This window comes from Hyalella azteca, unplaced genomic scaffold, assembly GCF_000764305.2.
Source record: "Hyalella azteca isolate HAZT.00-mixed unplaced genomic scaffold, Hazt_2.0.2 contig13372, whole genome shotgun sequence".
NCBI classification, from domain to species: domain Eukaryota; kingdom Metazoa; phylum Arthropoda; class Malacostraca; order Amphipoda; family Hyalellidae; genus Hyalella; species Hyalella azteca.
Genome location: NW_025943296.1, coordinates 87,107 through 115,027, shown reverse-complemented (window position 1 = coordinate 115,027; position 27,921 = coordinate 87,107). Strand labels below are relative to the sequence as shown.

Below are 27,921 nucleotides of genomic sequence, written 5' to 3'. Positions count from 1 at the left end.
TGGCCGAAATAAATGTAATAATTTTTACCATGCACCTTGGTCCGCCACTTTCATATCTTACGAATCGACTGGTTTATTCAGAAATATTTATTTAATTAAAATCATTAAATGTATGATGTATTAAAATTTTATTAAAGTTTCTACAACATTTTTTATTTTTTTACCCTTTAAGAAAAACAGTTTCATTTCATATACTTCTTCTGAAAGAGCCATTTCGTGACTCCCACCAAATTGAAGAATTGAAGTCTGAGAAATCTATCACCGCGCGATCGCCCACAAATTTGACGTTTATAGCCTGAGTAACCTAGGTATGATTCACCAAAAAAGGTATGGAAGATAATGCAATATTAGTATTGAACTGGAGCTACACCATGTCGCTGGAAGGTATCACAATATCGCAACGCCCAACAAAAATTACAGCCGCCCCAGCTTCGGGTAACCAGAAGCTGGGGCGGCTCTAATTTAGTTCGAGATTAGTCCCGCCGAACTGACGCACTTGGTCTCGAGGAGGATGGTACAAACCACGTCTGGACGTCTCCATCTGCAGACAAACAAAATCAAATTTGAGTCCTTATCAACAAACACACGACTGCACATGATAATAAGTCTGCCGACACGACAAGATAAAGAAAATAACAAAGGCCTTGCTATGTGACAGCAAGCATCAAGTTGTTCACTGGGAAAGTTTCGGAGGGGGGTGTCGCTATACGATATGTCCTTGGACAATGCAATCACGTAGACGGCTTGATTTTCATTTTGAGAGATGGTTTCTGCTCATAACTTCGTTAATTTATTCTACTCTACGAGGTAAATTTGATGGAGTAGGGTAGAAAATAATCGGGACGTGGGAAAAACAAGAGAAGTGAACATCGCGGACGCTTGCTTAGGGAAATAAGTTATAATCTGTAGCTAGTGAGTAGAGAGGTGGCTAAATCTTAGCAATGGTAAAGAAAGGGAATAGTAAGAAAAGGCAATGTTTGGTAAAGTATAAATATAATAAGTGATATGTGGTATGCAGAATTACCGGCTAGGGAGTATTCCTGTCAGCAGGATTGGTGGCTGACGGAACGGAGCATAGAGTGGCAGATCTGCTGCTGCAGGCGCACAAGTGTCTGAAGCTGCAACAAATGAATTAAGGCTTCGTTAACGAGGAAAGCTCTCAGATCTAACAATAGCGAAGCATTGATGTCAAAAATATTTGAACTCTACAGCGAAATTGCTCAAAGTTGGAGAGCTTGACAAGGTTACGTCTTACCTTATCCAGCTGCGAGTCAAAGTCTTGCTCTCCGGTACTAATTAGGGACTCCAGGTTCCTAAGGTCTTCCATACCAGCAGCAGCAGGGTCGGCAGGAGTCTTTACCGCGGGAGCAGCAAAAGTTTCCGGAGCGGAACAAACAGGAGTTTCTGCCACAAAATCAGGATTAGTCTCGGCCAAGAAATTATCAAGGTTCAGTATCAAAGAACTCGTAGAAGTTTTTGGTGTATCCTCTTTTTGGTGAACTGCGCGACTTTCGCAGGAGACTTGGCAAGCAGAAGAGGGCTGACCTCCGGCAGCTGCAGTGGTCTTAGGCATGCTGGATGACGATGTAGACGAGGGAGCAATGCCAGAGTCCGAAGAAGTGGACGATTTAGCTGATGGAAATGTCGAGATCAATGAGGGACCTATAGGTTGATCAGCTTCGTGAGTTATAATATGACTAGTTTGCACAGCATCAGTTGGTAACGCCACCTCTTTTAGGGTGGTCGGTGGCCTTAACAGCTTGTAGGCATGAAGCGAGTCTAAGGCGACATCAAACAAGCCTGTCATGCGTTCAAGAAAATGAACATCCCTTAAAAACGGCTCTTGTGTTCCACTAACGACACTTAACGTTTCTAGCGCAGTTCTAAAAGACTCGAATTTGTCCTCGGAAGGTTCTTGTTGAACGCTGCCTTTCATCCGGCAGCTTAAACACACAAGCAATCCGCCGCATTCCGAGCATTTGGGTCCATTGGGTTGCTGTGGCTCCGTGGAATTTACAGTTGATCCATCGGCTATTCTAGGAGGAGATGTTGTGCCGTCTTGAGTTGAATATTCTCCCTCCTCAGAATGATGGTTGCTGCACATGATCGAGCTCACCTGTTGCACAGCGCATTCGGTGATTAAAAACAAAAAATTGTCTCTCGGAATAAATTTGTTCCATTTTAACCTATACCGGTATTTATCTTTTCAGTATTGATTAAGCCCAAATCTATCTCTTGAATCGGCTGGTCGCCGATTTAGGACATCGTAGAATTTTATAGTTTGTTGGGGATTTGAACTCGTAATTCGCTACTCCAATCTTGGTGCTCTTAACTTTTAACACTCTGCCACTCTTTCCTAGATTTATTTCGACCAACAAAAATGAATTTTAAAAATATGCAGTTAATCTTTCAAAGGAAAATAACAGAATGTTAAAAGTTTTGGTTTCAGATCATATATGAAAGCAAGTTAAATAGATAAACTTACCACAGTGGATCCTTCATCTTGAACAGATCTCTGTCTCTCCAGTCTAAACTTTCTAGATCTTCCTGCAAACGCTTCTTCTTGGTCGTCGTCTTTTTGCTCCGTGTGACAGCTCGGCAGAGACGAAGTGACGTGCAGAGCGGATTTCCTCAAAGGTTTCAGGCGAGGTTCGCTGCAGCAATCGTCGTCTGCTCCCTTGTCTGAGAAAAAAATTTCTTCTTCGATGGTTTCGTCGATTTCTTTGCCGTGAGAAGCATTGCTCCAACTGGCGGTTCTGAGCCTTTTTGGAGTGCTGGTTCTCCGCAGCTTCTTGTGCAGATTTTTTTCCTGGGGGGTGTCAGTGTCGCTCTCAAGAGCGTCCCCACTGGGGATGGTCTCGAGTCGACTGTTCCTGTTGCGGCTGACCTGCAGGTAGAGAAGTCGTCTTTGCTCCTCCAGTTCCTCCTCGTGACTGTCAATACTCGTCATGGAACTCGCCATGGACCAAACTGAGCTTTGGCGGCACGCGACCGCATGACCACAAATGCTGCTCTCACTGCCGCTTTTGCTGCTCTCGACGGACGTGCAGCGTTCGACCAACGTCGTTAGCTTCCCCACGGGGGGCTTAGCGCAGAATTTCTCCTGATGCTCCTCTGCGGGTTTGCTTTTCTCGTTCAGCAGCTCACCGTTGCGTCCCAAGTCAAACGAAGACTGGCCGATAATGAGGCGTTTGCTCACGGTCTCGGGACTCTTGCGTCCCTGGTTGTTGAGAAAGTCCCTATTCTCGGGGGTTAGGACGCTCAACCAGCGACTGCGCTTGGGTTGGTTTGGGTCTTTGGAAGTTGTGTCTTGGTTGGACTCTATACCGCCACTCCAGCCACTGGGGGCCTTGCCGCCGACACTGAGGCGGCCACTGCGAGGTGCGGCTCCTCCGCTGGGGCTTGAGGAGCAGCTGAGGCCACTCAAAAACTGCTCGGAGATGGACCGCTTGGTGACGCGCTGCCTTTTGCGTATGAGATGGACCGCGGACGAGAACCTGCCGGAGGTCGACGGCTGAAACTCATCATCGTCGTCACTGAGGGCGGTTGAGTCCTGATGTCGCTTATACATCTCGAGCAGGTTGGCCAGTAAGGGCGAGGTCGCCATCGACGCCTTGCGGACACCTGCATGATATACCGACGTTAAAGCAAGGACCTCATGAGATAAATCGTGGCAAAATGAAAAGAAAAGGCGAAGTAAATAACAAAACTTTCTGCGTGAACTGAACAAATGTATAAATATAAATAAGGCATTGATGAGAAAGGCCATCTTGTATTGGAAGAATCCAGGTTAAGAGAGCGAATAAAATAAGCCCGACTAAACTGCTCATAAAAAGCGTACACCAACAGAACAGATGAAGTCAGGCGAGGCAAACTGAAAAAAAATACAAGTAAATATTTTGAACAGATCATAAGTTATGCACAGCAAACTGAATAAATGAGAGCACAAGTAATTAAAACTAAAATTTAGCGCATTGGCGAACATGGAACAGAATAAACGGTCTGACTAGACCATTAGTGGCTGGCTGGACCACTAATGGCTAACTGGACCACTAATGGCTGACTGGACCACTAGTGGCTGGCTGGACCACTAGTGGCTGGCTGGACCACTAATGGCTGACTGGACCACTAATGGCTGACTGGACCACTAATGGCTGACTGGACCACTAATGGCTGACTGGACCACTAATGGCTGGACCAGGGCTGTGCCCCATTATCGTCTCCCGAGGGGCGGCGCGGGATTGAAATAATTTCGCCACAAAATAAAAAGAAATGAAACGACGTGACACGCGGCAGCGGGAAATATTAATAATTGAAATAAATTTATTTGCTCGTTAAGTTATGGGACAACATTAGTGAATGACCCTTAATGAGCTTTTGCCTGGCTCACCGAAGAAAGATATTCCAATAATTCGTCTTATGGGAATTTAACGGAAAATAATTAAGCAGTAAGCACTTAATAGAAATAAACGAAATTAGACGAAAGGCTTGAACCTGAAGGAAAATAATAAGGTGTTTAACCCGAATGAGAGTACGGAACTCAAATAGAGTGCGCAAATAAAACAGAACGCGAACACTGAACAGCTAAAACTTAACGCGAACACTGAACAGCTAAAACTTAACGCGAACACTAAACAGCTAAAACAGAACGCGAACAATGAACAGCTAAAACTGAACGCGAACACTGAACAGCTAAAACAGAACGCGAACACTGAACAGCTAAAACTGAACGCAAACACTGAACAGCTAAAACTGAACGCGAACACTGAACAGCTAAAACTGAACGCGAACACAGAACAGCTAAAACTGAACGCGAACACAGAACAGCTAAAACTGAACGCGAACACTGAACAGCTATAAAACTGAACGCTGACTCACCCAGTTTGCCGCTCACTTCAACAGTTGAGTATTTCAACAGTGGTGACTATAAACACAGTGTAAACTGTAAGTGGTGACTGTAAACACAGTGTAAACTGTAAGTGGTGACGGTCAACACAGTGTAGACTGTAAGTGGTGACTGTAAACACAGTGTAGACTGTAAGTGGTGACTGTAAACACAGTGTAGACTGTAAGTGTTGACTGTAAACACAGTGTAGACTGTTAGTGGTGACTGTAAACACAGTGTAGACTGTAAACACTGACCAATCACAGTCCACGTAAATTACGATATCAGCAATCAATCACCGTTCAGATATCGGTCTATCATGATTAAGTTAAGATTATAATTAAAGCTACGAGCGCAGTAAAATTCTTCGAAATTCTGACGACAGATTCGCCTTTATGACACAAAACACGCACACAAATTATAACTAATTTATTCGTCGTAGAAGATCACACAAAATAAATAATCTATACAATGATTAATTAATGGATATAACTAATGGATACCATTAGGAAACTCATTATCCATCGCCCCAGTCAAGGTAACAACTAGTGGCGTGACTAGTTAGGCTAACTAGAGCCAAGTTGCTAGTGTAACTAGCGGCTGGTAGCCTCCGGTAGGAATAGCATTACGCACATGAAGATAACACGAGACTCTGCATTTAATAGCTCGTAATTCCCAATCTTGCTAGGAATAACCCATTTTCCAGTGCATTTAAGACAAGCACTTTTTAAAATGCAAGTAAAAATTATATCCGTTTGAAAATTACTTTTTAAAGACAACACATCCAAAAGGCCGGTGTCTCCTATGTAACACTTGTACAATGAATTTCTTATTTTATTTTCATATAATAAAATGCATTTTCCTTTAATAGTAAATTCTTTTAATTTTGAATTATTTATTCTATCACTTGATTCAAGCATTGTCTCCAACTTAACGCGAGTGTGCAAAATTTCAGATCTATTGGACAGGTGAATAACTTCATAAGAAGTGAAGTTAAAGAGAAGTCTTATAATAACATTTGAAATAACGAATAATAAAATAATTATAAAGAAGTCTTATAATAACATTTGAAAATAAATAATAACATAATAACATAACTTATGCACCAGGTGGAATAAAAATACATTATTACCATTTTCGGCACAATAACAGTTCAGATAAAATCTTAGGAAGAAATAACATAGTGAATACTAGTAAACGCAACCATCGATCAACGACAACAATCTATGATAAAAAACATTCAAATATACAAAACGTATACATGACAACAATAAGTACTACTCAAATGATACGTTAATTCTTTAAGATTAGTTATAGTGAGAAAAGTTAATGGGAATTAATGACGTGAAACTATTTAATGTAAAGCAGGCGATAAGACGTTCTAAGAACTACATAATGCCAGTATTAATGTCATTCGATTGCTTGAATCTCAAATTCACTAAAATTTAAAAGCGAAGAAAATTCCGCAATTCACCATGTTTCTATTGGATATGTTTTGGAGTTCAGCTTCATCATCAGTTCGAAAATTTTATAACACAATCAGAAGTTAATACAGTCATATTAGAAAAGACACAAATGTTAAACAATAGATTTACAAACGTTTTCAATAGAAATATGCATACATGGTGAATTTTTGTGGAGATTTCTTTGTTGTGCGTAGTATAATACGTAGCAAAATGCGCAGAATAATACGTAGCGTAATACGTAGCATAATACGTAGCGTACTACGTTGTATAATACGTAGCGTAATACGTAGCGTAATACCTAGCATAATACGTAGCGTACTACGTAGTATAATACGTAGCGTACTACGTAGTATAATACCTAGCATAATACGTAGTATAATACGTAGCGTACTACGTAGTATAATACCTAGCATAATACGTAGCATAATACGTAGCATAATACGTAGCATAATACGTAGTATAATACGTAGCGTATTACGTATCAGCGGAAGCATGGATTGCTCGCTAGGCAGCGTTGAGGTCTCCTTGGGTCGACGCTAAGCGAGGCCGCTACGCAGCGCCGCAACGGCCCAGCAATAACAATAACGTCTTTACTATAATGAAGCGTCAATAACAATGGCGCTTTAATTATCATGTCGCATTAATATTAAATTTAAGCAATAAATACTATTAAAAGCTTGGAATAAGCACCAAATAAAATGCTGCCTTAGATCTCAACAGCATGGCGGTGACATGGTGGAATAGAGGAGCGGGTGACATGGTGGAATAGAGGAGCGGGTGATATGGTGGAATAGAGGAGCGGGTGACATGGTGGAATAGAGGAGCGGGTGATATGGTGGAATAGAGGAGTGGGTGACATGGTGGAATTTAGATATTACTGAAACGGACTGAGTGTTGCTTAGCGTTTCTAAACAGGAAGACGAAAAAGAGAGGCAGGCACGAAGGGCAGGCTACACTAGATGCTACACGAAGGGCTACATGTAAATGCTACACGAAGAGTACATGATCGAAGGCTACACGAAAGGTTGCACTGTCAAGTACTGCGACTTGTGTCGCTTGCTGAGGCTCTGAGATTCTCGCTGTACAATTGGACTGAATTTACTGACTCGGGGGAGGAGGAGGGGTGCAGACTTGACTGAGAGGGGTGAGGATGAGGGGGTTGGGGGGAGGTGGGGGCAGTAGTGAGGGATGATCTTCTCAGGGTAATTTAGGGTAAACCTGCTGAGGATCTTGTAGTGATCTGAGCCTTCATATCGCAACGTTAGAGATAAGCAAGAGATAAGGCAGGCTCGCGACGACCATGATAAGGATTGCGATGATTAAGGAACACGAAGACGAAGGCTACGAAGATAAGATAACACGAAGATTTAGTCGAAGATGATAAATGACGTGTGAACAAAATATGAGTGAAGAGTAAGTGAGTCAAGTAAGAATAAGAGTATAAGTAAGAGTAAGAGTGAGTAAGAGAGATGAGTCATGAAGTCAATTAGGTTTTTGATTAATTAACACGTTTCACTCACAGTCACAAACGTAACTCAGTAGGTGAATGATACCATCTCACCAACAGCAGCCAAATAATAGTGAAATACAAGCAATTTCACACAAAACAAACCTCACACACAAAAAAAAACATCAAACAAAATATCAAAAACAAACGGACGCAGTGACGACAGCAGACGTTCGGTGATCCAGCGGCGGCATGTAAAAAGCAGCAAATTAGTGAAGGTGTCAATTACATAGCTATTACTTGTCTATTACATGCCCATTACATGTCTATTACACGCCCATTACATATCCATTACATGCCCATTACATATCCATTACATATCCATTACATGTCCATTACATATCGGTTACATGTCCATTACATAGCTATTAAATATCTATTACATAAAACCTAATAATAAAATATGCACACATAAAATTAACTTCAACGCCCACGATAAGTCTATCCAAAGTCTAGTCAGTTTCTTTTGCTGTATTCTTAATGTAGAAAAAAGAGCAATATGAAATGCCGTTGCCCTCACCTAGTAGTCCCCATGCACCTAGAACTCTAGAGAGGCGCAGCCGATGGCCACCAAATTTAACTATTAAACTAGTCCTGTAGCCAACGCTGGGTCTAAACATGCACAGCTACACTTAGACTCAGAGCTACGATGCTCTAGACCACGCTAGAAACTGTTAGACCACGATGCCCTAGACCACGCTAGAAACTGTTAGACCACGATGCCCTAGACCACGCTAGAAACTGTTAGACCACGATGCTCTAGACCACGCTTGTAAAGTATGTTGCAACCTGACTTCTTGGAACGAATTTTTCGACTAACCTGACTTCTTAATTATTAGTAAGAAGTAGTCGACGCACTGTTATAAATTAGAGCCGTATTTCCAGCGAGAGCTGTTTTATGGTCAATCCCATGTACCTATGCAAGTTCTTGTCTTTCGTAGCCCAATTAAATTATCTGCCTACCGAGGAAACTTAAAGTGGTCTTTAATTTTGTTGTGCACAACATTTGTGTATAACTTTGAAATTACGACCGGGGGTGTCTGTTAGTCAACTATATTTCTACACTGTGGCAAGTTAGTCATATTTAAGTTGCTTATTAATGATCCACTTTGCGTTAACGAACATAATCCGCTGGATATTTGATTCAATTGATTGCCTCGGCATTTCTCTTGCCTATGCGAGGGCGCTTTAAAGCTACTTTAATTGGCGGAACTAGAGTGAATTCTAGCGCTGCTCGCTACCCTATTAACTTTATCCTGTCTATTAAGCAACACCGCCACAGTCACTCCTCAAGTAGCCTCAGCTGCACGGATGAGTAGCCCCAGCAGGGCCTTACATCCACATCTACCCCGCCCCTCCCCTCTGGCAGCAGCCAATGACAGGCTCAACCTCCCCACCAGCCTCTCCCTCTCCCCCAGTGTGGAGGTTGGGCCATGTTGGGTTTGCGCATCAATGAACTTGAGGCAAACTTGAGTTTCAAACACATGCACTATGACTTAAGCGATCATAGGCCAATAGGATTCCAAATAGTAAATTCCAATGATCTACTATGATTCATAATGGTAAATTCCTATGATGTGCGTCCTCAAGATAGGAATTTGAAAGTCTGAAGTAAAGACATGCTAGCCTTTCTCATGCATCTTGTATCTAGCATTACTAGCGCACCCCTCCCCAAACCTAGCGACGTACTAGCGCCCCCCAACCTCGCTCGTAGTGGGGGTGGTCACTAGTAGCGCCAACTAGTAGCGCCGACCCCTACCCTCACCCAACCTAGCGCTACTAGCACCGACTCCCCCAGGCACTACTAGTGACCACCCCCACCAAACCTAGCCGCTACTAGCACCGACTCTCCCAGGCGCTACTAGTGACCACCCCCACTAGCGCTACTATAGCGCCTATTACACCCCCCCAGGCACTACTAGTGACCACCCCCACCAACCTAGCGCTACTAGCGCCTATATCACCCTCCAGGCACTACTAGTGACCACCCCCACCTTGGTAGGACAGCCCCGGCAAGAAGTTATTGGTCTCCAGCAGGTTGTGGTAGCGGCTCTCCTGGTCCAGGAAGCGGCCCAGGTCGTTGCCTTTCACCTGCACGGCAAACCTTCCTTTATGTCAGTCTTTCAACATTCAATTAATTCTCTTTATAATTTCCCTTCGCATTTGACACTCAATATACCATTTTATCTTCTCTTAATTCCCCCTTCATATCTGCCATTGAAAATTTATTTCAATAATCCCACTATTATTCGCTCATATGAACAAGTCAATATTGTATTCAGAGCTCCTTTCATTGCTGCATTCATCACTATAATTAAATGTAAGGAATTAAAAAAAATTAAAGTTTGTTTCTCTCTGCCAGGTGTTTCCTTCCGTTAACCTATTCTTGACAACTCGCAGGCCTCCAGATATTCGGGCCAAAGCATTGCGCAAATTAAACATTCATATGCGAGCATATATCCTGAATCAAAAGCTAGGATGTAAACTAAACTCAACCATAAAATTAAGCTAAAGTTTTGTCAAATTTCTTCTAATATAAACCACAGGACAGTTCCTGCAAGGGATGGAAGCTCCTGACATCAAACAAAAATACGCAGTTCAAGTCTGATTTTGATAGAACAATTCTAAAAAAGCCGTGTGGAATATCGCGGAGTGATGAAGTCATTTTCTTTAATTTGCTAGGCAATAAAGTCTTACAGCCGAAGTGCTTACGATTCCCAAATAAACGATTTAATTCAGCACCTCACCTGCGAGGGGTGGTCGAGGAAGAGAGAGGGGATCCTAGAGAGGGGATCCTGGAGAGGGGATCCTGGAAAGGGGATCCTGGAAAGGGGATCCTGGAAAGGGGATCCTGGAAAGGGGAGCACCTCACCTGCGAGGGGTGGTCGAGGAAGAGAGAGGGGATCCTGGAGAGGGGATCCTGGAGAGGGGATCCTGGAAAGGGGATCCTGGAAAGGGGAGCACCTCACCTGAGAGGGGTGGTCGAGGAAGCGAGAGGGGATCCTGGAGAGGGGATCTTCGTCCTCGCGCTGCCCCCCAAAGCCGAGGTTCATGAGCACCTCAACGGCGTCCGTGCGCCGTCCCTCCAGCAACGACTCCAGGGATGACCTACGGGCGTTATACGGGCGTTATAAAGGCGTTTTAAGGGCGTTATAAGGGCAGTATAAGGGCGTTACAAGGGCGTTAACGGAGACAGCTACAAGATATCACAGACTAACCGACAATTCTCATGCCATCGACAAATTGACAAAAAAAAATATTGGCAAAATCAAGCCACAAGCAATTATGCCACCAGACCGCCGATCTACACGCATCATTTTCGTTCGTCACGTAAACAAAGTTCCTACGATTAGACAGCTGGTGCAGGCATTATCAGAATTTCGGATAAACTGAAAGATGGCTCACCATTTATGATGACTGCCACACGCGTGCGATTATCGCTTCATAACATCAATCTATTCCCCAATAAGTAATAGCAGTTAACTATTAGTAGTTAACTAATATATATTAGCTACCTATAGTAATAGTAGTAAAGTGACCGTCACATGACCTGAAACACGGAACCTCCGTTTATACGCCAGAAAAATCATAATCCCGATGAGCCAAGTTGAAGCGACTAGTAAGGTCTTACCAGCCTCTTTTAAAAACGATTAACCGATTTTTTTTGTTATAGAAACTTCTAATAAAGTTGCATCACTGGCAGAAAGACCCAGTGAAAATTTACAGACGCGGTAGCTTCTGATTTGGATTACCAGAAGCTGGGGCAACTCTAAATTTTGTTAGGGGAGTAAATAAGAGACTAGTATAATGTAGAAGCACTGGCCGAAGCAAACTAAGATTTGCCTCAACTTCTGGCACTCTGGCTCTGAAGCGGCTCGAAATTTGCCGCGGGCTGATGCCCCAGAGACGCGGGCGGGTACCTGCTGTTGACGGACGCCCCAGAGACGCGGGCGGGTACCTGCTGTTGAAGGACGCCCCAGAGACGCCCGAGACGTCGCTGGTGACGCTGCTCTGCGGACCACGGCCCGCTAGCGCCCTCCGCTTCTCTGCGCTAATGGCCGACGCTGGCGCCTCTCCTGCGCAGCCATTTATGTCCATTACACACAGCACTGTTATCCCACACATCCCGCACTGTTATCACACATATGGGGATTAAATTTCCATACATCCAGCAAATACATCACAAGGGGTGACAGTGTGGGATGTGGGATCACACGTCCCGCACTGTTATCCCATACATCCCGCACTGTTACCCTACATATCCAGCATTATTATTCCACATATCCCGCACTGTTTTCCCACACGTCCCGCACTGTTATCCCCCATTGTTATCCACACATCCTGTCCTGAATCCGCCATCCACCGTACAGTCATCCGCCACCCATTACACAGCCACTCGCCACCTACCGCACTCACCCGCCAACCACCGCACAGTCACTGGCAACCCACCGCACAGTCACCCACCACCCACCACATTCACCCGCCACCCACCTCACGGTCACCCGCCACCCACCACAGTCACCCACCACCCACCACAGTCGCCCGCCACCCACCACCCACCGCCGTGTGGCACAAGTAGTGCATCGCTTCTGTCCTCCGACACGTTGGCTGACACGTTGGACGGGCTATCAACAGAGAACGTGGAGACAGAGTCTGTGCCAACCGCAGCAAAGTCTGCGGCAACATCAGCAGAGGCTGTGGCAACGTTAGCAGAGTCTGTGGTAACATCAGTAGAGTCTTTTGCAAAAACAGTAGAGAGTGTGGCAACAACAGCAGAGTTTGTGGCAGCATTAGCAGAGTCTGTTGGCTCTGCAGTCGACGCCGTTGACAGAGTTCTGCTGTTCTGCAGCGTGCAGCAGATTGTGGTGAAAGCCGAATTTTCGGAGGCAAAAGATGATTGAGGCTTCGGAGTGATTGTTTCGTCAGGATGTACAGGATCGGAATGAGTGACGGGGTGATTGTGGAGTGAAGGGTGATGTGATGATGTGTGGGTGACTGGGGTGGATGTGATGGAAGTGTGTGGTGGAAGAGCAGCTCCTCCACAGCGGGGGTGGGTGGTGTTCGTCCGGTCTACTTCTGCTCTGCAGGTGAAAATAAGACAACCAATTATGGCATCTGGCGGTACTTATTGTGGCAGGGAAGAGGGTATAAATCAGAGACAAATTGGTATGGCAGCAACAACACCAACAATGCGGTTGACATGTGCTAGCCATGTGGCAGCGATATGATAGCCATGTGGTGGCCCCCAACCCACTAGACCGTTACCAGGTTACCATTTGTACTGTTATTACCTGTCAAGAGCGTAGTTTGGCAACGCAGAATCTCGGGACAAGAAACCAGCGTTTGTAGGTTCCAAGAGATGAGCTGAAATCAATAGACAAGCGCAGAATCAGTTCCCTCACCAAGGCTTGTCAGGCGCGCGTGTGTCCTTACCAAGACATGTCAGGCGCATGTGTGCCCTTACCAAGACTTGTCAGGCGCACGTGTGCCCTTACCAAGACTTGTCAGGCGCACGCGGAGCGCATCCATTGATGTTAATGAAGTTCAATGTAGCGGAACAGCAATCAAACGCAGCAACTGATGAGCGCGTGCAATGTGGACATGTGCCTCATGAACATGTGGGCATATGCCTCATACACATGTGCCCTGTGGACGTGTGTCTCATGGATAAAGTGATCCTTCGTTTTACGCAGTTTTACCTTCCACGGATTCGTTCAATTGTGGTTTTTGTCAAGAAAGTTTTTTTGTCAAAATATACGAGGCTGACATTGAGGGAGAATATGGAAGTAAAGCTGCAAGAGGGACTGTGATTGGTGGGTGCTAGGGAACGGTCCAGATGACACGTTGTAAGAAGGACTGTGATTGGTGGGTGCTAGGGAGCGGTCCAGTTGTCACGTTGTAACAGGGACTTTGATTGGTGAGTGCTAGGGAACGGTCCAGTTGCCACGTTGTAACAGGGACTGTGATTGGTGGGTGCTAGGGAACGTTCCAGTTGCCACGTTGTAACAGGGACTGTGATTGGTGGGTGCTTGCGAACGGTCAAGTTGAAACTTTGTTAGAGGGACTCTGGTTGGTGGATGTCAGGGAAGGGTTGGTTGGAAAGCTTCATAGAATTAATTTTTAATGCAAAGGACGGGTTGTTTAAACTTTAGGGATGGATTTAGAATAAATATGCGTTAAAAATTCTGATAAATACTTTTCCTCCGTTTCTTCTAAATTGTTTTCTGAGCGTTTAACGAGGGATCACCGTTGCAATAACAATATGAATGGCCATGTTCAAAATCATAACAATGATGACATAAATAGTAATAGACATAATCATAGCAAAGACGATATAAATAGTCATAATCATTGCTGCAATCATAGCTACAGTACAGACAAAATCATAGACATAACTGTTATGAGAAATGCTCTCTGGTCACTAACTAACGTGCATTGAAGAACTACTTCTGCCCGACTATACCCATAGACAAAATCATAAATATAATCATAGAAATAATCATGGAAGTGATATACATCACGAGACCAGCAGCGCTTACCCTCATCACCCAGCCTGAGGGTGTCGTGGGGGCCGTCCAGGTCCGGGGGGAGAGGGAGGTCCTCCGCCTCCCACGACTGGCAGCGCCTGCCGGAGACGAGGGGCGCAAGAGTTATTAGTTACTATAATAATTACATCGATGACCGTAATTATTGAATTAATTTAATAATTAATACTGAAATAACATCCAGCATTTTTCAGGCTGAAAATCAGCAGGATTCTATTCGGTAAGCGCCAGGCTATGGTGAGACGAAGCCCAAAAACATTCAAGAATTGCAAACGGACCGTTGAGAATTGTAAACGAACCCTTGATAATTACAACGGACCCATGAGAATTTTAAACGGACCCTTGATAATTGCAAACGGACCCATGAGAATTGTCAACGAACCCTTGATAATTACAAACGAACCCATGAGAATTGTAAACGGACCCATGAGAATTATAAACGGACCCTTGATAATTGCAAACGGACCCTTGATAATTGCAAACGGACCCATGAGAATTGTAAACGAACCCTTGATAATTACAAACGGACCCATGAGAATTGTAAACGAACCCTTGATAATTGCAAACGGACCCATGAGAATTGTAAGCGGACCCATGAGAATTATAAACGGACCCTTGATAATTGCAAACGGACCCTTGATACTTGCAAACGGACACATGAGAATTGTAAACGAACCCTTGATAATTACAAACGGACCCATGAGAATTAAAAAACGGACCCTTGATAATTGCAAACGGACCCATGAGAATTGTAAACGGACCCTTGGGAATTGCAAACGGACCCTTGAGAATTGCTAACGGACCTTTGAGAATTGCAAACGGACCTTTGAGAATTGCAAACGGACCCTTGGGAATTGCAAACAGATACTTGAGAATTGTGAACAGACCCTTGAGAATTGCAAACGGACCCCTGAGAATTGTGAACGGACCTTTGAGAATTGTGAACGGACCCTTGAGAATTGCAAACGGACCTTTGAGAATTGTGAACGGACCCTTAAGAATTGCAAACGGACCATTGAGAATTGCAAACGGACCCTTGAGAATTGCAAATGGACCCTTGAGAATTGCAAACGGACCCTTGAGAATTGCAAATGGACCCTTGATAATTGCAAACGGACCTTTGAGAATTACAAACGGACCTTTGAGAATTGTGAACGGACCCTTGAGAATTGCAAATGGACCTTTGAGAATTATGAACGGACCCTTGAGAATTGCAAACGGACCCTTGAAAATTGCAAATGGACCTTTGAAAATTACAAACGGACCTTTGAGAATTGCAAATGGACCTTTGAGAATTATGAACGTACCCTTGAGAATTGCAAACGGACCCTTGAGAATTACGAACGGACCCTTGAGAATTGCAAACGGACCCTTGATAATTGCAAATGGACCCTTGAGAATTGCAAACGGACCTTTGAGAATTATGAACGGACCCTTGAGAATTGCAAACGGACCCTTGAGAATTGTAAATGGACCCTTGAGAATTGCAAACGGACCCTTGATAATTGCAAACGGACCTTTGAGAATTGCAAACGGACCTTTGAGAATTATGAACGGACCCTTGAGAATTGCAAACGGACCATTGAGAATTGCAAACGGACCTTTGAGAATTATGAACGGACCCTTGAGAATTGCAAACGGACCATTGAGAATTGCAAACGGACCCTTGAGAATTGCAAACGGACCCTTGATAATTGCAAACGGACCATTGAGAATTGCAAACGGACCCTTGATAATTGCAAACGGACCATTGAGAATTGCAAACGGACCCTTGATAATTGCAAACGGACCATTGAGAATTGCAAACGGACCCTTGAGAATTGCAAACGGACCCTTGAGAATTGCATACGAACCGTAGATCTTTGCAAGCGAACCCTTAAGAATCGAAAACGGACCATTGAAAATTGTAAACGGACCCTTGAGAATTGCCAACAGTTATTTGATCATTTCAAATGGACCGTCCAAAATTGATAGCTATACCACACTGAGACAACGCTCTAGGAATACAATTAAACAAATACTGTTATATAATTAAACAAACCGCAGCTGTGCCGGCCACAGCTGCAGTCTCTGAAAACCATTAGTTATATAAGCGGTGGTACCTTATACACAATAACTAGAAAGTTTGGTCAACGTCAAATCTCTCTAACGTTATTACGGGTGGTACTAGTATGGGTTATGTGTCACTAGTATGGGAGATGTGTCATTAGTATGGGTGATGTGTCACTAGTATGGGTGAGGCGTCACTAATATGGGTGATGTGTCACTAGTATGGGAGATATGTCACTAGTATGGGTGATGTGACACTAGTATGGGAGAAGTGTCACTAGTATGAGTGATGTGTCACTAGTATGGGAGATGTGTCACTAGTATGAGTGATGTGTCACTAGTATGGGTTGATGTGTCACTAGAATGGGAGATGTGTCACTAGTATGGGAGATGTGTCACTAGTATGGGAGATGTGTCACTAGTATGGGAGATGTGTCACTAGTATGGGAGATGTGTCACTAGTATGGGTGATGTGTCACTAGTATGGGTGATGTGTCACTAGTATGGGAGATGCGTCACTAGTATGGGAGATGTGTCACTAGTATGGGAGATGTGTCACTAGTATGGGTGATGGGTGATGTGTAGTGTGAAGCTATAGTAGTTAGTTAGTTAGTTTGGTGGCCACATGTTTACTAGCGCTTCAGCTATTTAGCTATCTCGCACCGAAAGTCATGTTGAACATCACCAAAGAGGTGGAAGGTCTCAATTATCAAAAGTTCCTCAAATCAAAAATAGGTCATCACCCACAAGGGTTGGAAGGTCTCAATTGTCCAGCCCGCTGAAGCTGGCTCGAAAGAAGCAGCGTTAGCATCTCAAAGAGACGAAGTGACAAGGAGGGACAGGTGAAAAGCAACAGAAACGAAGACACTCGAACCAGAGGTCGCTTACACGGGACGTCGGCCGCCCGCACGAGAGAGACAGAGAAGGGAAATGTAAGGAATCCTACCTACATAATAACTTAATGTAAGGAATCCTACCTACATAATAACTTAACCCTACAACTGAGACCTGCAGTCAGACACCGCGAGCTCAGCGGTGGGGCGCTCAGGAACAATCCCCCTAGGAGCGCAAAATCCCATAGGACTTCTGACGAGCACAGACACCCGTCAGAAGTCCCCCCTGAGGGGTGTGAAGCTAGTATGTGTCACTACTCACTAGCGGTCATAGTTATAGTCTATAGACAAAGAGTTAATTGCACTATGTTGTCCATATATTTATTACGATATTGATACAACTTTATGATATAATTATGAGGCACGTATGTATAATTGCGTAAATGTGCAAGTCACACCCCATCACACAACACAAACGAGCAAGCAGCGCCTGCTCTGTGTTTACGACGCTCTTCGTGGGTACACAAGTTGTCGACAAGTTGTCTGTATACCGCCTACCCCACGTGCCTCACCTCACCCCACGTACCCTGACGTGACCCACCTCACCCCACGTGCCCTGACGTGACCCACCTCACCCCACGTGCCCTGACGTGCCCCACCTCACCCCACGTGCCCTCATCACCCCACGTGCCCCACCTCACCCCACGTGCCCTGACGTGCCCCACCTCACCCCACGTGCCCTGACGTGACCCACTTATGTGAGCCACGACTCACTAAAAGTCTGCAGTGACTCACACCCCCAGACAGTTTTATACTATAACTAATAATTAATTATTAGTGCTAGTGGCAAGCTAGTTTCGGTGACGCAACGACTACAAATAATGTATTGAAAAAACCGTAATCATGTCAATTAATTCAATACAATTACCACACCAATAGGTTACCGTTTTAGTTGGAAACTAGGCGAACTACAATCGCCAGACGGTGCTTACTACCACACACGAGAAATTAGATGCTTTGCTTAAAATTGCACATTGTTAGGCTACTATAAGAGTTAAGGCGTTAATTGGTACAACCTTTACGTCAAAAAGTCAAAAATTCGGTATTCCCCCGACTTGCCTTTTATCGGTTCAGTTGAAATAGGGATTAGGACCAAGAATTGCTACAAAGTTGATTAGCGATATGTGAAGTTAATTAAGTTGAGATCAAATTACCCGAGTATAGCGTTAGCTCAACTATTAAATCTCGATCGCTATTCAAATTGATCCCAAAATTGTCCTAAAAATTACGTAGCGATCATTTTTAATATAAATAAAGCGAAAAAAATCGTCTATGTGTCACGCGATGCTAGTAGGACGGCAGTGCCAGCAGGATGCAAACTCTTAACCAGGGCCTAATTTTTTCTCCTTCTTAACTAATACAAATAAATGGTCTTTGCCCAACTTCACATTTAAGTTAATTTCGCAAGAAGGTCGTGAGTCGGTGCAGCGTAAATAGGTTATATACTTATATCCTTTATAGTCATCCTGCCTCACCAGACTATAGGCGTGGCAGGATGCACATTTTGCGAGCTTGCGTAAGTACTATTGACTGAAGACCTACGGCGTTATTATCTTTAACCCTCTACCACAGTATGCCACTCTCCGGGAACATACAATTATACGTGAACTATTGAGTGTAGCAACCCGAGGACGTTTGTACGCAACAGAGAACATTAAAGTTGTCGTACGTGGCGGCAACCATCAGTGCAAGTCATTCTGCGCTCACTAGAACCTATCCTTTTCGCTAAGTAGGCTCGTGACAATATTGCTCCGGTTACTCATGTCAGGCGGTAGAGGGTTAATTTAGCAGCACATCACTGGTCAAGATTACGGTAATCCAGTGTACTATGTGGACTATAGTTCTGAGGCCGAGTTTATTGAACGCTGAGACTGGGCGTTGGCTACAGGGCTAATTTAAGATTCGAATTTGTGGCCTAAGGCTGCTGCGCCCCATACGAATCAGGTTGCTACCCAAGAGTCACCAACAAATGAAGTCATAATTTTGAACATCATCAAAGTTATGAGATTTCAGATTCGATACATTTACTTACATGACAAGGACGTACGTTGGCTGCTTACACCTCACCATTCACCAACACGCTATACACCATCACGCACATGCGCAGCGTCTACACGCGTGTGTATCAGAACTCTTGTACAGTCCAAAGCATCATCATTTTAGTCTCTAAAGTATATATTATTACTTTTTAATGAATAATTCTTCTCAATTAAATTTTACCGATGAGACTTACTCTTAGAACGTCGCCTCCGAGACAAAGCGTACAAGTTTGCCCGCCTCCTCAGGCGCCGTTCCCTAAAGCGCGGAGCTTCGGAACACAGAAATAGTTTCACATAAAACGTAGAAAATATCTGCATTTTATGCTACTTTTCGATGAAGTCAGCGACCGGGTAGAAGTTACTGCCTTACTGCTGCCAGAAGCGTAACATGGTAACTAGAATTAGGTAATTCCTTGACATTTTCACTGTTATTGTTCTGACTATATCTTCTACATATAGTAATAACAATCTCGTCAGCATCACGCAAACGACTGCTAACTACGTCAACGTTTGTTTACTGCATGTAAACATCTGTTGACTCTGAGATAACGTCTCTTTACTGTAAGTTACAGTCTGTATACTAAACGTTAACGTCTATTTACTTAACGTTACTTTCTGTTTACTTAAAGTTAACGTCAGTTTGCTGTTGGTTAACGCCAGTTTACTGAAGGTTAACATCAGGTTACTGAAGGTTAACATCAGTTTACTGTAGTTTAACGTCAGTTCACTGCCCATAAATATGGTATAAGTGACATGAACAAATGACAGACACTGAGCCTTCACTGACGCCTAATACGAGCTATCCGCACTCCCCACCTCAGCTGCACTCAGGCACCTTATATTAGTGCAAGGCTGCATTGTGAGAGCCACATTAATAAATACAAAGCATAGATGTAAATTAATCGAGTACAGAAAGCAAGAAGATTACGTGCTCAATTTATTAACGGTAGAGACAAGAATAATTCGCTGGTGGTGGTTAACGGCGCGTGATGAGTGTGTGCTTCAGTTGTTGAGATCAGTCATTTTTCAGATCAGTCGTATTATCATACATATTCAGCATGCGTCTTCACCAAAACAATGAGGAAAGAATAAAAAATTATTAACAAAGATATAGCACTCCAAGTTGAGGAAAATATAGATCAAAGTCGTACTCACGTGATGTGGGTATCAGTTGGGCAGGGCAGAGATGCGACCCACTCTTGAACTGTGATGGGTGATTTAGGTGGAGTGGTGCGTGATTGACATGAATCATGTTTAGTACATGGGAGGAGTGAGTCATTATCACCACCTAATTTAAGTTCTGTATCGCTCAATCCAACACCACCACTTCCACCACCACCTTCACCACCGAGCAGACATTCACTTCCGTCATCAGATGACGACGGAAGGATCAAGAGAGGTGCATTCAGGCCGGTGGCCGAATCTATGTTCGACATGACTTCTTGGCTGGTGATACTCAGGATTGCATGGCTGACTTCTGTATTGTCGACTAATTGGGATTTCGATGCATTACTTGTGTCAATATTTACGTGAGAGTCACTCGCCGAAAAAGATTCACGCGCGCTACCGTGGTTAGCCAAAGTGGACACCCCCGACAAATCGACGATACCCAAATGGTCATCGTATGCTGAAGAATTGCTCTTCACTGACTCACTGACCGTTTCATACTCAGTAGTTTCGCCTCCGCTGGCAGTCTTATAGCCTGCCTCACAGCTTGAACCGGCAACTCTACCTGACTCACAATAGTCTACCTCACAACCTGGAGAAGCAACTCTACCTGACTCACAATAGCCTACCTCACAACCTAGAGAAGAAACTCTACCTGACTCACAAACACTCACTGAAGACGTCTCACCACTCGATTTCAGCTTCAGTTTAACCTGTGAAAGAGGGAGTGGCTGCACCGAACTATTACCTGTTGATGATACATTATTCAAGAGTTCTTCATTAACAACGCAGCTATTTGATACCTTGCCTGCAGCTGCTACATCGTGATCAGGACTGCCAACACTCGGCATTTCTGATTCACCTGCATTAGAGTACGTAGCCTTCTTCTGCTCTAAAGTGCCTGGATTGTAGATAGATTCCTCATTTGTATTTATGTGATCAACCGCAACCGAGTCAACTAGCTCTGAACGTACTGTCTGGTCTAAAAGTACCACTAATTCTGTCTTTGTTTGATCATTAGTTACACAATTCGTAACCTGGTCTGTCGATGATACTGTTGCAATAATAATGCCAGCGTCTCTGTTGGCTTCTTTGGACGGTGAATGAAATTCAGCAACATGCGAGTTTGGCTGTTTCTGCTTGGCAGAGCTGCCTTCCTCCTCCATAAGCTCCTTTTTACTGGTGTCCACAGAGTAAATTCCATCCTCGTCTTCCGATGGTTCCTGAAGAGTTAATTCTTGCAAAAGTGAAGAACCAGATTCCTTTTCTTTTATCAAAATATCTGCGGGCTCCAGGATGGAACACTCATCTGCTTCGAATCCAGCTGTATGTGACGCAGACTTCAGCAATGAATTTTCGTCGTCGGTATTTCTAGCCGTTGGTGGCGATGGGGAGATGTCAATTAGAACCTCAACGTGAGGCATGGATGAATCTTCATTGTCTATCCGGCATGACTGAAGGGTTGACTTCCCACGACCGCGTGAGCCGTGGTTACTGGCTTCTTCATTAGACTGCAATTTTTCACGGGTTGAAATTTCATTCGTTGCCTCCATATTATCGTCGCTGGAAGTTTTAGTGATGGCAGAAGATTGGCCGGGACATTCATCGATGCCAGGCTTATCGTCATCAGTTGGTCCATGGGCCAGACGACGCTCTGATGCTAAAGGAATATCGTTTCTGCGTTCAGTTTCGTGTGGTTTGACTGACTCTGCTTCTGACGATTTTGAAAATTTAATTTCAATCAAGGGCGATGATTCTTTTGCATCCGCTTGCATCGATTCTGTCTCAGAACTGACCACACATTCTGGTTTTGAAACTGCACATGATTTGTTGTCAGCTGTTTTCATCGACTCGGTTTCAGAAATCGGCACTGATTCAGTTGCCGATGACACAAAAGATTCCGTCTCTGAAGCTGTGACAGAGTCCGTCTCCGATGCGATTAGGGGTTCCGCCTTCGATGCAAAACTTATCGTCGTGGTGACTTCTGGACAAGAGACTTCTTCACTTTTCCCCGATGAATCAAGACAAGCGACAGGTGGTTTGTCGTGACTTGTAACATCAGAAGAAACTTGCGCGTCGTCCTCCTGTGGCTCCCAAGGACCCATCGCAGTCATCGAGTTCTCTGTCATCTTCCCATCAGTCATGCGCGGTTCAGCTTGTGGCTCATGTGTAACGGCTTGCACTAGATCAGTGGGGGGCTCAAAATTCCCTGACGATTCAGGCTCAGGGAAAGGCTCCAGTTCCTCTGCCAATTCAGGCTCAAGAGTAATCTGCAGTTTCTCTGGCAATTCAGGCTCAGGGAAAGGCTCCAGTTTCTCCGGCAATTCAGGCCCAGGGAAAGGCTCCAGTTTCTCTGGCAATTCAAGCTCAGGAGGAATCTCCGGTTTCTCCGGCAATTCAGGCTCAGTTAAAGACTGCAGTTTCTCTGGCAATTCAGGCTCTAGAGAAGATTCCTGTTTCTGTGGCAACTCATGCTCTGAGTAAGGCTCCAGTTTCTCTAGCAATTCAGGCTCAGGAGAAGGCCCCAGTTTCTCTTGCAATTCAGGCTTAGGAGAAGGCTTCATTTCATCTGGCATTTTAGGCTCGGTAGAACGCGCCAGTTTGTTAGTCAGTCCAGGTTCTGCGGAAGGTTCAGGTTCAGGTCCAGTAGGTTCATTACCAGGTTCAGTTGGTGCCACCATTTGAACTGACAGTCCAGGTTTAACGGGCGGCAACACTTGCTCTCGCAGTTTAGATTCAGTAGGAGAACCTTGTTTTTCTGTCAGTATAGGTTCGGTGAGAGACACCAGTTTCTCAGTCAGCCCAGGCTCAGTGGGAGCCTCCAGGTGCTCTGACAGTTCGGGTTCAGTGGCTGCTGTTGCAATGTCTTCAACAGGTTCCTGAGAGGCAGTTCCTGCAATGTCTGCAATAGGTTCTTGAGAGGCAGTTCCTGCAATGTCTGCAACAGGTTCCTGTGGTCCTGCAATGTCTGCAACAGGTTCATGTGAAGCAGTTCCTGCAATGTCTGCAAAATGTTCCTGTGAAGCAGTTCCTGCAATGTCTGCAACAGGTTCCTGTGGTCCTGCAATGTCTGCAACAGGTTCCTGAGAGGCAGTTCCTGCAATGTCTGCAACAGGTTCCCGTGAAGCAGTTCCTGCGATGTCTGCAACAGGTTCCTGTGAGGCTGGTCCTGCGATGTCTGCAACAGGTTCCTGTGAGGCTGGTACGGCGATGTCTGCAACAGGTTCACGAGAGGTTGTTTCTGCCATGTCTGCAACAGGTTCCTGTGAGGATGGTACGGCGATGTCTGCAACAGGTTCCTGTGAGGCTGGTACTGCAATGTCTGTAACAGGTTTTCGAAAGGTTGTTTCTACCATGTCTGTAACAGGTTTTCGAAAGGTTGTTTCTACCATGTCTGCAACAGGTTCTCGAAAGGTTGTTTCTGCCATGTCTACAACAGGTTCCTGTGAGGCAGTTCCTGTAATGTCTGCTACAGGTTGCTGTGAGGCTTGTCCTGCGATGTCTGCAACAGGTTGTCGTGTTGCCAATTCTTCCAGCAACTCTAGTGGCAGACGTTGGTCTTTCCTCTCAACAAACACGTCATTGTTCAGAGCAGACGTCAACCTCAACTCTTCTCTCATTAGCTTTTGCTTCAACTTTACTCGCTGCTCTTCGATTTTCATCCTAAGTGCTGCAAGTTTCTGTTCTTCCTCTTGTTCCAGCCTCAGCAGTTGCTGCAACTCTTCATTCCCAAGCTTTGGCTCTACTTCTTCTGTTTCAGCAACAACCTTCTGGTTCATACCTTGCCTGCCATCGAGTTCTCTGATGCTGGTGACCGACTTGTCGGTTGGTTGGTGATGCTCTTCTACTTGCTGTTCTTGTTGCTTCCACATTTGCTGTTCTTGTTGTTCCTTGCATTGCTGTTCCTGCTGTTCCCTGCGTTGCTGTTCTTGCTGTTCTCTGCGTTGCTGTTCTTGCTGTTCCCTGTGTTGCTGTTCTTGTTCTTCCCTGCGATGCTGTTCTTGTTGTTCCTTGCGACGCTGTTCCATATATTTAAGTTTCTCGTTGTCAGGGGCGTTTCGGAGGTCATCCATAAAGGTTTTCTCGAAGGCAGAAGTTGCTTCCTGTTGCTCTTTCAAGTCGACTCTTCTATTCTTCTCCTCAAACTCTTTTTGGAGCAATTTTCGCTGCCGTTTCAGCTCTTTTTCTCGCAGCCGTTGGCGCTGCAGTTCTTCTGCAATTAAATTGTTGGGCCAATTCGGCCGCACCTCGACGTCTGGCTGCTGCGTCGGCCTTGCTGAACGTACTTTACTAGTTCGCCCAGTGAGATCTCCTACAGACGACCGCGTCACTAAAGATGGGTCTGGTCTGGCGAAGTTGTGAACTCTGTCATCATTGACAGATTTCAGGGCATTAGATGACTTGGTTACGATTTTAGGTGTGAATAATCTTGTGGGATGAAGTGAAGTGCTGGATGGAGGGACCCAAGGAAGCTGCTTGCTTGTAGACGCGAAGTTCTGCGGACTTGGTGACGGTGATTTGTTAAAAACGCTTATGAGCTTCTTAATGTCGATGTATGAGCCTTGGTCACTTTCTTCTGTCTCGTTTGGAGCCGATATAGTCTCGGGAGGATTGTGTGGCACGCTAAAACCGCAATTGCTTGGTTTTCTTGAGGATAGACTGGAAGTTGAACGGTACTTGGGATTTTGCTTCGTGTTTTCCCCGAATCTGTAGCTGGAAGGACGTTCCATTCTAATTGCAACAGGGCTGTCAAATGCGCGTTTCAAGTCACTCACTGACTTGGTCTTGTATTTTGTTGTTGGTGACATGTTTTCAGTTGAGATCTCGACCACATCATGGTTTGAATTACGTCTTTCTCTCTCATAGTTCTCTTTTATTGGAGCAGCATAAGATGACTTCAGACTTGGGGTTTGTGGCAGCATTTGGGTATCGAATCTTGAAGCATAAGTAGAATCTACCGTTGGTAGATGACTAGACGAGCTGCTCAGCTGACGCTTGTGACTCGCAAGAGGATCTTCGCCAACTCTGTCCCGGTGGTAGGTAGAGGCATTGCGTAGACCAGGGTCTACCAACCTGCCGAGACTGTTGGGGACTCGATGAGATGCAGCAGACACCCGATCAGTTGGGTCATAATGAGCCGGAGGACCAGCCACTGGAGCACGTGTGTCTACTTGAGCCAGCAGAGGGTGAGTGGACAGTTTGGGTAACGGCGGCGGCGACGAAGGGACTTCTGACTGCAGGAAACTAGGAAATGTCTCTGCTTCGGGGCGGGCACAACAGTCGTCAGATCCCGCGGATGGCGGAGAAGAGATGTCTGGCAGTGGGCTGCAGGGATCCACTGATGCCACGGTCTGCGGAGTCACGCATTGTGGTGGCACGGCCATGGAAGACGGTGCCACGGATGGCTGTGCCACAGCCAGCGGCGCCACAGCCTGCGGCGCCTCAGCCTGCCGTGGCACAGCCTGCGGTGCCGCGGCCTGCGTCGCAAAAGCCTGTACAGCCAGAGGCAGCGGTGCGACAGCCAGCGGTGCCACTGCCTGCGGTGCCACAGCCTGTGGAACCACAGCCTGTGGTGCCACAGCCTGCGGTGCCACAGCCTGCGGAACCACAGCCTGCGCTGCACCAGCCTGCGGTACCACAGCCTGCGGTACCACATCCTGCGGTGCCACAGCCTGCGGTATCACGGTCAGCGATGCCACGGCCTGCGGAACCACAACCTGCGGTGCAACAGCATGCGGTGCCACAGCCTGCGGTGCCACAGCCTGCGGTGCCACAGCCAGCGGTGCCACGGCTTGCGGTGCCACGGCCAGCGATGCCACGGCCTGCGGTGTCACAGCCTGCGATGCCACGGCCTGCGGTGCCACAGCCTGCGATGCCACGGCCTGCGGTGCCACAGCCTGCGATGCCACGGCCTGCGGTGCCACAGCCTGCGGTGCCACGGCCTGCGGTGCCACGGCCTGCGGTGCCACAGCCTGCGATGCCACGGCTTGCGGTGCCACAGCCTGCGGTGCCACAGCCTGCGATGCCACGGCCTGCGGTGCCACAGCCTGCGGTGCCACAGCCTGCGATGCCGCGGCCTGCGGTGCCACAGCCTGCGGTGCCGCGGCCTGCGGTATCTCGGCAGTTGGGGGTGGACTTAAAGGCAGAGGCGGCGGGGACTGCAGGGACGGGTCCGGGTCCAGATAATCCCTCTTGGTCCCAGCGCCGGGAGTGTCCCGCGTCGGGTGGAGGGTCCCAGCAGGAGTGGGGCTGGTGGGGACCAGCGGGTGCCCTCTGGACGAGTAACCCACCGACGTGTAGTGGGTGGTGGGGCTGTAGAGGGAGCGCCGTTGCAGGAAGGGGGACTGGTAGCGTGAGGGGGCGCCTCGCCCCCCCGGAGCGGCCCAGGACGAGGTTAGCCCCATGGAGGAGCCGTACCTACGCAGCCCCACTGGGGGATCGGGATGCCCTAGCCCTGGCGGGGCGTGGACTTCCCCGTCACGTCCCCCACACGCGTCCTCAGCGTGGTTAAGGGCAGACAAAGACTGGGACGAAGACAACGTCGCCCGCGCCGTCGGTGGCCTGAAGACCTTCGCGTAGACCGGCGGGGAGTAGCTAAAGTGGCCGCCCGCTTCTCCCTCCTGAGAGAGCCTCCCACCCGCATACCCTAGGCCGGTGGCAGGTGGCTCAGTGGCAGCTGGCCCAGAACTGCCATGCTGCTGGTGCAGGACCGTCCCAAGTACGTCGGGTCCCCTCCCACCGCAGCCGTACCCGCTATTATGGCCGCCGTGTCGGTCATCATCGTCCCTGGCGCGGTTGAGGTATCGCATTTCATGCATAGAAATCGGCCTGTCGGAGCGGCGCGAACTGTAGGGCACCGCTGGCTGCGATGGACGGTCGTCATGTGGTTCATGATGGACAATGGACGGCGCTCGGCCATCGCGTGTGGTCATGGGACCGTCCGACGGTCGGGACGTGTTGCGTCTGCCGTAGTGGCCACAGCGCCAGGCGACATCCAGGCCGGCCACGTCTCCGTTCAACGGGGGCCTGTCTTGTGCGGTGCAATATCCTTCACTAACTATTTCCCTCTCATTTCCATTATTCACAGCAAATGAAGAATTGAAGGTTCTGTCACCAATCATGTTGCTACCCACACCATCACAACCACTTTCAAGACCCGCCACTAATATACCACCTCTCACACAACGTGCAGTTTCATCACTGGCTTCACTATCGTTGCAGGCTGCAACAGACGTATGATGTTGTCGTACCTCCGGCAGCGCTGCGCCGCCAGCTACACTTGGCACTTCGGGCGCATCAGCTGGCGCAGATGTGGCACTCTGGGGCAGCATCCCATAACTGCTCTGCTCTTTAGGATTTCCTGAGAACAT

General features: G+C 46.4%; 1 protein-coding gene across 1 annotated transcript; it reads right to left on the bottom strand.

The window, feature by feature from the left end:
- Positions 1-114: 114 nt before the first annotated feature.
- LOC108682291 lies at positions 115-27,921 on the bottom strand. Its single transcript, XM_018171430.2, has 11 exons — positions 20,540-27,921; positions 14,398-14,483; positions 13,150-13,222; positions 12,419-12,939; positions 11,817-11,934; positions 10,828-10,966; positions 9,853-9,949; positions 2,486-3,624; positions 1,256-2,116; positions 1,025-1,118; positions 115-541 (listed from the first exon to the last, which is right to left on the bottom strand). Exons 1-10 carry the CDS (start codon positions 27,919-27,921, stop codon positions 1,044-1,046), a joined length of 10,491 nt encoding a protein of 3,496 aa, XP_018026919.2. The 3' UTR covers positions 115-541; positions 1,025-1,043.

Coding starts and splice junctions, on each gene's coding strand:
- LOC108682291 (XM_018171430.2), bottom strand. CDS start 27,921: ATGTTCTCAGGAAATCCTAAAGAGCAGAGCAGTTATGGGATGCTGCCC. Junction 13,223..14,397: donor CCTCAGGCTGGGTGATGAGG/GTAAGCGCTGCT, acceptor TATTGATTTCAG/CTCATCTCTTGGAACCTACA. Junction 2,117..2,485: donor AAGATGAAGGATCCACTGTG/GTAAGTTTATCT, acceptor GCTGTGCAACAG/GTGAGCTCGATCATGTGCAG.